At 37.5% G+C, this 11,656-nt stretch overlaps 1 protein-coding gene across 3 annotated transcripts in view; it reads left to right on the forward strand.

Annotated features, from left to right (window-relative positions):
* The window catches only part of ELL2 (elongation factor for RNA polymerase II 2), a 71,654-nt gene extending 60,676 nt beyond the window's left edge, over positions 1-10,978 (forward strand). For all 3 annotated transcript variants that reach the window (XM_036084469.2, XM_078067041.1, XM_078067040.1), the window contains 4 exons: positions 957-1,023; positions 4,465-4,636; positions 6,875-6,919; positions 7,011-10,978. In XM_036084469.2, the coding sequence (XP_035940362.2) occupies positions 957-1,023; positions 4,465-4,636; positions 6,875-6,919; positions 7,011-7,127 (401 nt within the window). In that variant the 3' untranslated portion in view covers positions 7,128-10,978. The remainder of the gene's footprint in view (positions 1-956; positions 1,024-4,464; positions 4,637-6,874; positions 6,920-7,010) is intronic.
* The last annotated feature ends 678 nt before the right edge of the window (positions 10,979-11,656 follow it).

The following is an 11,656-nucleotide window of genomic DNA, read 5'->3' on the forward strand; positions in this document are numbered from 1 at the left end:
TTGAGTCAAACACACACACACACACGCACGCACGCACGCGCACCCGACCATGAACAATAAGCCCACAGAGTCTGCATAATCTGTTTACTATACTTGGTCTTTTAAAATATTAAATCAAGAAATTACAGAATTTTCAGTTTATTTTATATTGAACATGTATGTTTTGCCACAGGCAGGATTAGGATTTGAGTTATTTAATTCTACTCTGAATGCTAAAAAATTACCCTATAAAAAAGTCTAAACATACCAATAGGAAAAGGTGGTGCATTCACACAAATAGAATACTGACTGAGGGATTTTACATACTTTCACAGCATAGCCCTGGCAGTCTATTTATTTGTCTATTTATTTATTTTGTCCTTTTAAAAACAAATCTGAAGTATTATGAGATGTAGAGATGGGAGGGGTGTAAATCGTGATTCAGTAATGACTTATTTTAAATTACTTTAAACTGACACGGGAAAACTTCTTGGCTGCTTCCACCGTCTGCATACAAAAAGGGTGGCAATAAAATACAGTGACCAGAGCAGTCTGCTACCTGACTTCATTGTCTCATCTGCCTTGTTTGAATCCTATGAAAAGTAGATGTTGATGTAAAATTTGTATCTTCTATTGTCTGGCTGCATCTGCCACCACAGTCTTTGAATTGCTAGGCAGATGCCACAACTGTTATGGAAAGAATAGAAGACTGACCTTGGGTTCAGATGGAATTCCTTTATTATGCACACACTGCAGCAGCCAGGGCACTCTCAATGCCTGCCCTCACTTCTGCTGGCCCTGGTCATGGGGCCTCCATTGTTCGGGTTCAGTTGTATGCCTTGCTCACTGTTGTTCATTGAGCTGGAAGAATAGATTTGGAGGAAGAGTGTTCCAGATGTTTCTGATCTATTTTAGAATTATAGGCATTTTATAACCATACTGTTTGGTGAAAGCCTGAATCTTTTTCTTCGTTGTAGGAGTTAAAGAGGGTTGCACGGCCTCCACGGAGCCTTCTTCAACAATTGAACTCCCAGATTATTTGATGTAAGTTCAGACGTCTGCCAATGGGAGAGAACTGTTTAATTTTAGAAAGTTTGCAATTTCTTTTCCCATAATTCGCAAATCAGAAAAGAAGTTCCAGAAATAGAGTCCTGGAGCCACCCCTGCATTTGAAAGGCTGCCATTAAGCCTGCTTGTCCCAGATCCACCCCTGTCTGCCTGAGCAGGTTGTGCCTCCCCCTGCTCTGAGCTCTGCTCCTTGGGCCTTTAAGTATAGAGAAGCCTGTCCTTTGTTCCGGGGCCAGGCCAGGCATTTGATTATGGAAGATTTCAGGGATCTGACTCTTCAAAGCTGACAGTCTATCAATGCACATTCACTTGTTCCCCCTGAAGAGAGAGTTTATTACTGATAAAGAGCTTAAACCTCCGCAGTTAATACAAAGTACAGATAGACTGATTTTCATTTAAATAAAGCTCTGCCATCGAATTAATTTTAAGAGGAGAAAATAGTAAAATTTGATCATTTCACTTTAGTATCGGTTACAATGTTTTTCTTGTTATGGCAACAAGTTGCTAAATGCTGAGCTGGAGACATTTTTGTAACTGGTTATCACAGAAATTATAACTTGTACACATAATTCTAGCTTTTTTATAGACTCAGAGGCTTCTGTAAGAAGAAATAATTAAGTTGCAAGAGCCTGGAAAAATGAAGAGTAGAAGAGCAAACAGATTTGACTGCAGGATAGCTTTGAAAATGAACAAATGGGCAAAATAATTTGAATGTAGATTGGAAAATGAACTCTGAGCTGTATAAACATTTTTTTCTCTCTTAGTAGCATCTCATGATGGACAAAGTTAAACTATGCTGTTTGGCACTCCATGTACAACGAAATGTTCATTTCTAAAGTAGAGAACATTTTATACTTAAAATGTGTTACCTTTGCTTAACAGTAGTGTGAAAGCTATACTTAATGGGGAACGATACAGCATGAAACCATAATGCTGGTTATCATCTCTTAACTAGAAAGAACTCAAGAAACCATGCTGAGTCCTCTCTCATATGAAGTGGTATGGTTTTAGACTTCTGAGGGAGCTTTGAAAAGCAACCACCACTGAATTGGCCCAGGAAGGCTTGGGTTGGGGGACAGCTCCTGGCTTCACTGATGAGAGAGTTCACCTCTCCTTTTGCAAACCCACTTCTCCTTAAAAGTCTTGTGAAAGTTGCCCCCCTCAAATGACAACTGCAGTACTGTGCTCTCATTCTCTTGTGATTTTGGATCTTTGGATTTTGAATTCCCCGTTTTTTTGTAATAGTGATACAGACTGGTTATATGTGACAAAATCATGTGGGGAGACTAAAAAATAATTCTAACCCTTTCCCCATGGATTCAGGATGTTGCTGTGTTTTGTCAGCTTAACCAATTCATTCTATATTATAAAACTTGTTTTTAACTCCCTAATCTGAGGATGGTTGCTGCATTTGCCTCATGTTTCTGGCTCTTAAAAATCATGAAAGTATATAACCTCTGTGATTATTTGCTTAAGTTATTTTATCCCAAAACTATCTGATATTAATACAGCAAATTTTCTTAAAATGGTGAGAAAGCTGGACTTTTCAAAAACACCAAAATTACAGAACTTAAAAGACTTTGGTTGTTTCATAAGAAAACCAAAAAGACATACAATAAAACCTTAATGATCAGCCTCTGAATAAGTCATACTTAAACCACAATATTCCTAATTTTTATATAATAAGAATACTTTTACTTGTGGTTGTGAAATAGCCAAGCCCCTGAAAATTTTATTCCATCCCTGCATTAGGAACCAACTAGAGAACCATAACAGTTTTGTTTTGTTTTTTAAATAGTGAAATGCTTTTCGTTAAAATGCCGGTATAACCAAATAATCTTCTATAATAGCAACACAACTGTTGCCAGTTTGGTATTTTTCCTAAGGAAATTATTAAATAAAATACTGAGGGTGTAGCCTCGGTTGTGATTTTGAGAAAGCAGGGTATTTTATATAACAAATTAAGCCTGAGTTTCATGAGCAGTTTAGCCATTTTGGTTACATACACTTATCCCCAGGAACCTCTTTTCCCCACCCTGGGCTTCCTCTGGTGTGCAGTCAGGACAGCCCTGTCTAGGAGAGGACTGCTTCTCTGCTTGGCTGGCCCCGTTCCTTTTACAGCAAAGACACCAGCAGGGCGCTTTAAATCAGCATACTACTGCTGTCTCAATTACACTTAGAAAAATAAACCTCCACAGTGTCTAACTCAGCATGAATAAAAATATTAATGAGGACATTAAGGTTGCACAGTTGCATCACTTTTCTCACATTTCCAACTGGACATTTTGCTCTCTCATTTGAATAAAACTGGCAAGATTATCTGAAACCATTTTTGAAGAGGACTGAACTTCAAGGTTTTCCCACAGTCAAGAATATATGCACGTGCCTGGGGCATGCTGAAGCACCTGCTACCTGCCTGAAATTGCTTTGAAATCTCAATTTTTATCTCAAAAAGTAAGGGAATTTTGCATTCCATGACAGGAACACAGAGTACAGAGACCCAGGACAGACCCTGGTGTGATCCCACTTCCTGGAGCCACAAACAAATAATACTTTGTTTTTAATATTAGAATGCTGTTTTAATTTGCTTACCACTGACTAAACTGACACTCTGGGAAAATGGCCTTCCCTCACCCGTTTCCTAAAGTTATTCACAACCCAAAGTAAAACAGATTTATGGCATTTTTATTAAAAAAGTAAATTAGAATAATAGTATACGCTGATGTTCAGTTACACAGACTATGATATTTTAGTGTTGAAAAGAACTAGAGAAATATGCCTTCCCCTTCACCCCCCCGCCTTTTTTTTCTGGTCTCTCATTTCAAAAGAAAACAATTACTCTTGTATTTTATACATTTGCCTAGTCAAACGTGGGAGGAAAGAGGTAGAGAGAACAAGCCGGAGGCACCTTGCTGGCAGCAGGTGTAAACAGCCAAAAGACAGACCTCCTCTCATAAAGCAGCAGATCTAGAGAGAGCTTTGACTTCAGCATTCAGTGACTATGTAACACTCTCCTGGTTTCATGTTACCCACCGAGGCCTTCCGTTTCCATGTGACTCATAACAGATGGGTTGGCCTCTGCCACTAGTGTGGTAGTGAATTACTTTGGATAGAGAAAGGTTTGGGAAGCTAAATGTGTGAAAGTGTTGTTTTCTAGTCACACTTCAGTCCCATCGCCACCATGTTTTTTTCACATTTACTTTCCTTCACTGAAGGTCTTAAGCTCTCGTGTGGGGTAATTTCACCTGGAAGTCGTCCGAAGGAGTGACATGGGAGCAAACAGTGGCAGGGGCAGCATTCAGTCTAAGGATACATGCTTGGATACGGTTTCTGAGTTTTTGGTTTAAATGTCAGGCTTATGCATCATGTTGATTCTATAGTCTCTCTCCATTTATCTTATTTCTTTTTTCTTATTAGAAAATATATTGCTATTGTCTCCTATGAGCAACGCCAAAATTACAAGGATGACTTCAATGCTGAGTATGATGAGTACAGGGCCTTGCATGCCAGGATGGAGACTGTAGCTAGAAGATTTATCAAACTAGATGCACAACGAAAACGGCTTTCTCCAGGCTCAAAAGAGTATCAGGTAAACATGTTTGCTCCTAGATAGGCTGACTTCCATATTTTACCCTCTTTGTTCTCTGCCTGGCCCATCCCCAGGCACCCTACTGGCCTTCAGAGCAGGTCTTCTGGCAAACCAGCCTCTCTGCAGCTTTTGGTCTTCATTTAAAATTAGCTAGGAGGGGCGCCTGGGTGGCTCAGTCGTTAAGCATCTGCCTTCGGCTCAGGTCATGATCCCGGGGTCCTGGGATCGAGCCCCACATCGGGCTCTCCGCTCAGCGGGAAGCCTGCTTCTCCCTCTCCCACTCCCCCTGCTTGTGTTCCTTCTCTCGCTGTGTCTCTGTCAAATAAATAAATAAAATCTTTTAAAAAATAAATAAAAAATAAAAAAATAAAATTAGCTAGGAAACTAAATATTGAAATAGTTCTCAAACATAAGTAAATACAATGAACTGTTTTTCTGTCAGTGGAAAAAAATAATGTTTTATATAGCATAGTATGTATAAAATATGTAATATATGCTTTAACTTTACGATTAACATAATAAAGAGAGTATCAAGAAAAAAGCAAACACAACTATTAGGAAAAAAAGTTGGATTTGGGATTCACTGAAATATTTGATTGCACTGCCAACTCAGACTATAGCTGCTAGTTCTGGTGCTGTTCCCCAAAATTGCTATTTCAAGTACATTAAAAAAAAAAAAAACACAAAACTCAATCTGACACAAGGTAGGGAAGATATAGACATAAAATATAAACAGGGTTTAGTGCCACAGAGATTTGGGGTTTAAGTGAAGAAAAGTTTGGTATTTCCAGCTCTTCCAAAGACTGACATTTGTTAACACATACTAATCTGTTTTCACTTCCCGACTTTAAGTAGTGGTATTACCACAGCTGACAAACCAGAAGCCAGACCCACGTACTGGTTGTTCGCATAGTTAACAGGCAAAAGGATTAATATAAATGAATGTTTCCCTCCTTGTGTCGGCCACAGAAGTTGTCACACTTCACACCCATAGATGGTGCCTTCATTCTGGCCTACTACTGTTGTTCTGACAGGAATCTATGTAAGAGAATGAATGGGTTTCCCACAGTGGGGAAAACAGCCTGAGAGCATCTGCGCCTTAAAGACTCATGTGTCTTTCATTAGTGGGCCTTAACCTTTAAACAGGCTGACTAGAGTTACAGATTTTGCCAGAGGAATTCGTGTTTGAGGGTGCAAGAGGTCTTGATATATGGTGGTTTGGGGTTTGTTTTTTTAGATCTAGTTATTTACCCGTGTACCATGATTATATTTAAACTAAAATGTAACTCCAAAGACTGCTTAGTGGTTAGGAGGAGGCTCTAGAGCTAGACTGCCTGGGTTTGATTCCCAGCTGTACCATTTAATATTTGTGCGACTTGGGCAAGTTATCGAACTTTCCTCAAAATCTCCCTCCATAAAATAAGGTGATTATAGAGTTGTGCAAAATAAATGTAAGCATTTGGAAACAGCTTAAATCCATAGTACATAAGGTTACATAAGTATTAGCCATTTTCTCCAGCCTAGAGGTAATCAATAGTACTGGTTTCCAGTGTATTCTTTCAGAGGTCTGTGCATATATACACAAATTCATGTATGTGCCATATGTAATTGAATTTAAGATGTCATCGATTACAATATGCACCACGGTCTTCTGTTCCAGTAAGTTAAACTGTGATACATTATTTATCTGATCTCATTAAAATGATAAGAAATGTGCCTCTTAGAAGTCATGAAATTCTGATAAGAAATGTGCATCTTAGAAGTAATGAAATTCTTAGAATATCATTCTATTTCCCCTTTTAAACAAATAATATCAAACTGTATAAATCATTCTGTACTTTTTTCATTAAACAATATAATGCACCTTAGAGAACTTTATGTAAGTGCATGAAACATTTCCCCCTTTTTAATGGCCTCTTAGTATCCCTTTTTATGTATTAATGGACATTGAAATTTTGTGTACTGTCTTTTGCTTTACAACCGATACTGCAGCAAGTAACCTTGTACACACAGCATTTCACTCAGGCACAAGCAAATCTGAAAGAGAAGTATAGGAGTGCTGAGTCAGTTCTGCATTTGCTATTTTGATAGCAGTTGCCAAATTGCCTTCTTTAAAGATTGTACCAATTTACATTCCCATCATCAGTATTTCCGACACCCTTACTGAATGGGTCTTAGCTGTTTATATTGTCAAAAAGAAAAGTTGTTCCCTTCTGATTTTAATTTTTAATTTTGTAGAATGTTCACGAAGAAGTCTTACAGGAATATCAGAAGATCAAGCAGGTAGGAATCATCACTGTGGGTTTTCTGACCCGTGCTTGGGAAGTATTACAAATTCTGCAACCTAATTCCTCCCTGTTTTTTTCCTCTGCAGTCCAGTCCCAATTATCATGAAGAAAAATATAGATGCGAGTATCTTCATAACAAGCTGGCTCACATCAAAAGACTAATAGGTGAATTTGACCAGCAGCAAGCAGAGTCATGGCACTAAATCTCTGCTTGGACCAGAAGATGTGAATAAACTTAAGCTTATTTATTTAAAATTCCAAATGAGTTGCTCTAAGATTCTAAAAAAAATGAAACTTTGCTTGTTGAAAGTTTCAGTATGAGTAAACTTGAGTTATTTACTTTTTTTTTTTTCTTTTCCCCATTTTACTTTGCTTCCCTGCATTTTTGAAGCTGCTTTTTTCTGGCCCTTCACCCCAGCCCCGCCCTACCCCCAAGACTTATGTTTGTCAATAGAAATAATTTTTTTTTTTTTTTTTAGATATTGGGGATCCAGTGTCTATACTTCAAATCAATTTTTTCTTTAAAAACTTATGTTTGTCATTGGAAATGATTTTTTTTTAGATATTGGGGATCCAATGTCCACACTTCAAAGTTATGTGTGTTTAAAAAAAAAAAACAGTAATGTGCAAGGTGAAATGCTTTTGGATAAACATAAGCCTATTTTCTGACCTTTCTTAATGCAAACTCTTTGCCTTAAATGGTAGAATATTTAGAAATTTGCACAAAATACAAAAAAAAAAATTTAAACATTGTTTTGGAGGGTTAAGAAATAGAAAGGCATATGTGTATGTGTATAGATATGCACACACATATGTACATACAGGCTGACTTGATCTAGACAGTATATCCGCCCTGCAAGTTAACCCCCCATTGCAATGGTTGCCTTAAGGTGTTTGCTAGTTGTGTACATTAGTGTGGTTAATCATTAGCTACACTGCTTCCCACTTGGTTAGAGCAGTGGGAAGCATACTGTGGCCTACCAGCGTCTGAAAGCGTGTGCTCGACCTGTATGTGTGCAGAGGTGGTGTGGATGTGAGCGTGCATGGAGGAAAAAAGCTGCTACTCTCAGTAGGCCAAACGCTCAGGTTAAACAACTGACGAGTGTTACTGTAGGGGTTGTTTGTTTTTTTTTTTTTCTGTCAAATTGCTACTTCTATTGTGGAAGACAAAAGCATTTCCATTTCAACAGTTTGTCAGCTTTATTAATGTTGGGCAAAATCAATATGTTATGAAAATGAAACAGATCTATAGTTTTGGGGCAAAATTATAAAATTAAACATGTAGGTAACCTATTTATATACTGCTATAAAGTATTTTTTGAAGAGAGATATGCAAAGAAGCTATTACCTACATGAAATGTATATTTAAAGATTTTTTTTTCATCCTGGGAGCCAGGACTATAAAAAAAGAGTGGATATATTTAACCATAACATACTGTGATTCATCAAACAGCACAAACTTGCATTTCATGGAGTTTATCTGTTGACGTTGATTTAAACTATCATTTGTTTTATCATGTGGGAACATAAGTTATGTGGTCAAAAATATAAGGATTTTGAACTAATGTTGATTCAAGTTGTGTTGTCTTATCGTATTGTCTTTTCAAAGTGCTGCCAGTTGAAAAGGGAAGCATTATGTTTACAAATCTGTTTTGAAATGTTTGCCAAAATTTTGGTAGTATCTTTAATAAAGATGTTTGTCTCCAGCATCCAAAAAATAAATAAATAAATAAATAACTTTGTTGTGTATCAGTGTAAACCAGAAAATGTTGGTATCTAGAAAACCTGAGAGAGCATATAGACGAACTTTCCTCTTTGCAGTTCTTCTAAAACATTAACTGGAAAGAGTAGATAATATAGAAGAGTATACAAAAGTAAAAAGACTATACAAAGACTGATAAAAGACCCTGTGCACTATAACTCTATAACATTACCACAGAAATAATTAGATTTCTATATAGCATGGACCTCTTAAGGAATTGGTTTCTTTTAGCATTGAGATCCCTGGTGCTCTTCCTTTTACCTCAGAATTGGTACAATCATTACTAAATGTTCATTGATTTTAAACTTTGAGTTGTAAAAAGATAGGAAACTTAATTGGTGATAACTTTGTTCCTCATATAAAGGTGGAGTCTCCTAAGAGATTTGTCTGTAGGTAATGACCTCACTCGTGTCATTTCTTGGACAACTTGGCCTTTTAATCAAAGATTTCTGCTGCTATTTGCTATGAGCAGTGTTTCTCAAAAGCAAGGTGCTTGGACCACTTGCATAACCCAAATTAGAATCTCTGGGTATAGGGCCCAGGTATCCACACTTTCATAAGTAGCCTCCAGGTGACTTTTGCAAGGGAAGGTGTGAGAACCATTGGCTTAGATATGGCGTTAAACCTTTGGGTCTCTAAATCTCAAAGTCTTGAACTGAAGTTGAACTATTGGCTTTTTTTTTAAGCCCATCCCTGTCAGCAGGCACAAATCACTCCGTCCCTCTACATGATCAACTGTTTCACTGCCAGCTCTTATTTCAGAACTTGTTTATGAACAAGCCTTCCAGTTGGCTCTTAGCCCTTGGAGCTCCCACCCACATACATCAGCACATCTTCTGGTTTACAAATTGGGTAATAATGGAAGCTGGAGATAGGTTATAAAAATCCAGCATTGCACATTCATAGACTTGACCACCTACCTATAAAAGCCTTAATTTAGATGTTTGTTGTATACATTGGGCACATCCTTGCAAAATGTTTATCTATCAGTTACAAATTTGAGTTATAAATCTGAATCTGCTATTACCTGAGGCTGCATCTCTTTTGAAGATGGGCATGAGCCTATTTAAATATTTATAATCATCCTTTATCTCCTACTGCAAGATTTTTAGATTCTCTCAAATAACTGCTGCAGGAATGAGTGGCCACTTAGTACCAGTTACTCCAGTGGAAGAATTTATTTAGTTGTTTTGAGAGACAAAGTAAGTATAAAACAGCATTATCAAGATGAGAGAAAGAGTTATGTTATTTTTGTATCACATTTCTTCTAAAATAATGTGAAGCACTTTTGAAAATTTTTACCAACAGATTGAATGAGCATCTGACTTAATACAAACCAAAAGGAACATTGAGTAGATGTGGTTTTGTTTTTTAAGTAGGGATTCTGTTTCCTATCTTGTCATTTATTTCCCATGGAATATTTGAGAGGGGGTAACTTCCAACCCTGAGTAGCAATGGATGTTCAGTACTTGCTCTCACAAAATGGTGTGATCAGTTTATATCATTGCTCTATGCACACTGATCATAAAAAATTCAGTATTAATTTCCTTTCATCTGATTGATCTTTTAAACTTTATAGTTTTCTTTTCCCTTAAAGTATTTCACCTTATTATGTAAAAGAAATGCATACTTGCATGTTGGAAGCAAGATGCTGAAATGAGGATTAGACACAAGTGGTCCATTAGTTCCGACACCCTCCTTGGTTGCCTTATCCCTTCCATTAGTGCATTCTTTGCTTCTGGAACTTGGCTGAAACTCCTCAGCCAGTTCATGGTGTTTCTGGCAGTGTGAGTGTTGAGTCACGTATGCTTGGTATCCACCCTTACTACTTTTGAAGTTCATACGGTTTATTACTTGCCTCAGTGTTCCTAAATCCTTTTCTTATGTGTACCGGATAGGGGAAAATTATAGCCAGCATTTTGAGGAACCTTTTATGAAAGGATATAAACTGATACTACTAAATGAAGGCAACAGAAGATGTTATCAGTGTTCTCTGTAACCTGAAACTAAACAAAGCTGTGAGGCTCATTTCAAAATATTTTGAAGTGTTAAAAAAAATAATTTTATATATATCTATCTATATATATAGATCTGTAGATCTATCTACAGATCTATATATATAGATAGATATAGATATATATCTACACTGTTTCTCAGTTCCACCCAAACCATGTTAGGACTCTCAAAGGTAAAATGTCACAGGGACTTTTCAGTTGTTACTAAGCTCAGCAGCTGTGGTGGTCCCTTTTGTTCTACACCAATTTCAGTTCAATAAAAATGTTAACTTTGCAATTCTGGTAAGTGTTTTTCCTTTGTCTCATTTCAAGGCTTTTAAATTTCTCTAAAAAAATAAATTAAAAACCCGCAACAAAGTGCTCTCTGATGCCCTAATGTAAATGATCCTCCTGGGACAGAGATACTTCTTGTTGGTGAAGTACGGGCCGGGTATTTGCTCCAGGATCCTGCCTGTTTTCTAAGTGTATGGCATGCCCTCCAGAGGCAACATCTACTTGGAGAACAATAATCACAGTTACCATGTAAGGGTTTCCTGTTGTTTACACACTTTGTGCATACATTGTCCCATTACTCCTCACCACAACCCTGTTATCCCCATTTTATAGGTGAGTGAACTGAGGCTTAGAGAAGTTAAGAGACTTGTCCATGACACAGCTGGTAAACAGTGGAAGCTGGGAAGCCTGACCCCAGCGTCTGTGTTCTTCACCCCTTCTCCATACTGCCCCTCATAATGCTGGCACCTTAGTGTGAGCTTCACGAAGTAACCATTCCAGTAACACCAGACAAGCTAGACAAACTCTTGATTCAAAGGAGACTAGAATGTGAGGGGTGGGGTAATATCTAGTAGATTATTTTCAACGAGTTGATTTTGTCAGAAATGATGGGTAAATGTGAAGGGAGGCCAAAATACTTCTTGAGAAAAAGTATGTTTCCTTTATTTTCGCATGTGTGCAG

The sequence above is a fragment of the Halichoerus grypus genome, chromosome 2 (assembly GCF_964656455.1).
Source record: "Halichoerus grypus chromosome 2, mHalGry1.hap1.1, whole genome shotgun sequence".
Lineage (NCBI taxonomy): Eukaryota > Metazoa > Chordata > Mammalia > Carnivora > Phocidae > Halichoerus > Halichoerus grypus.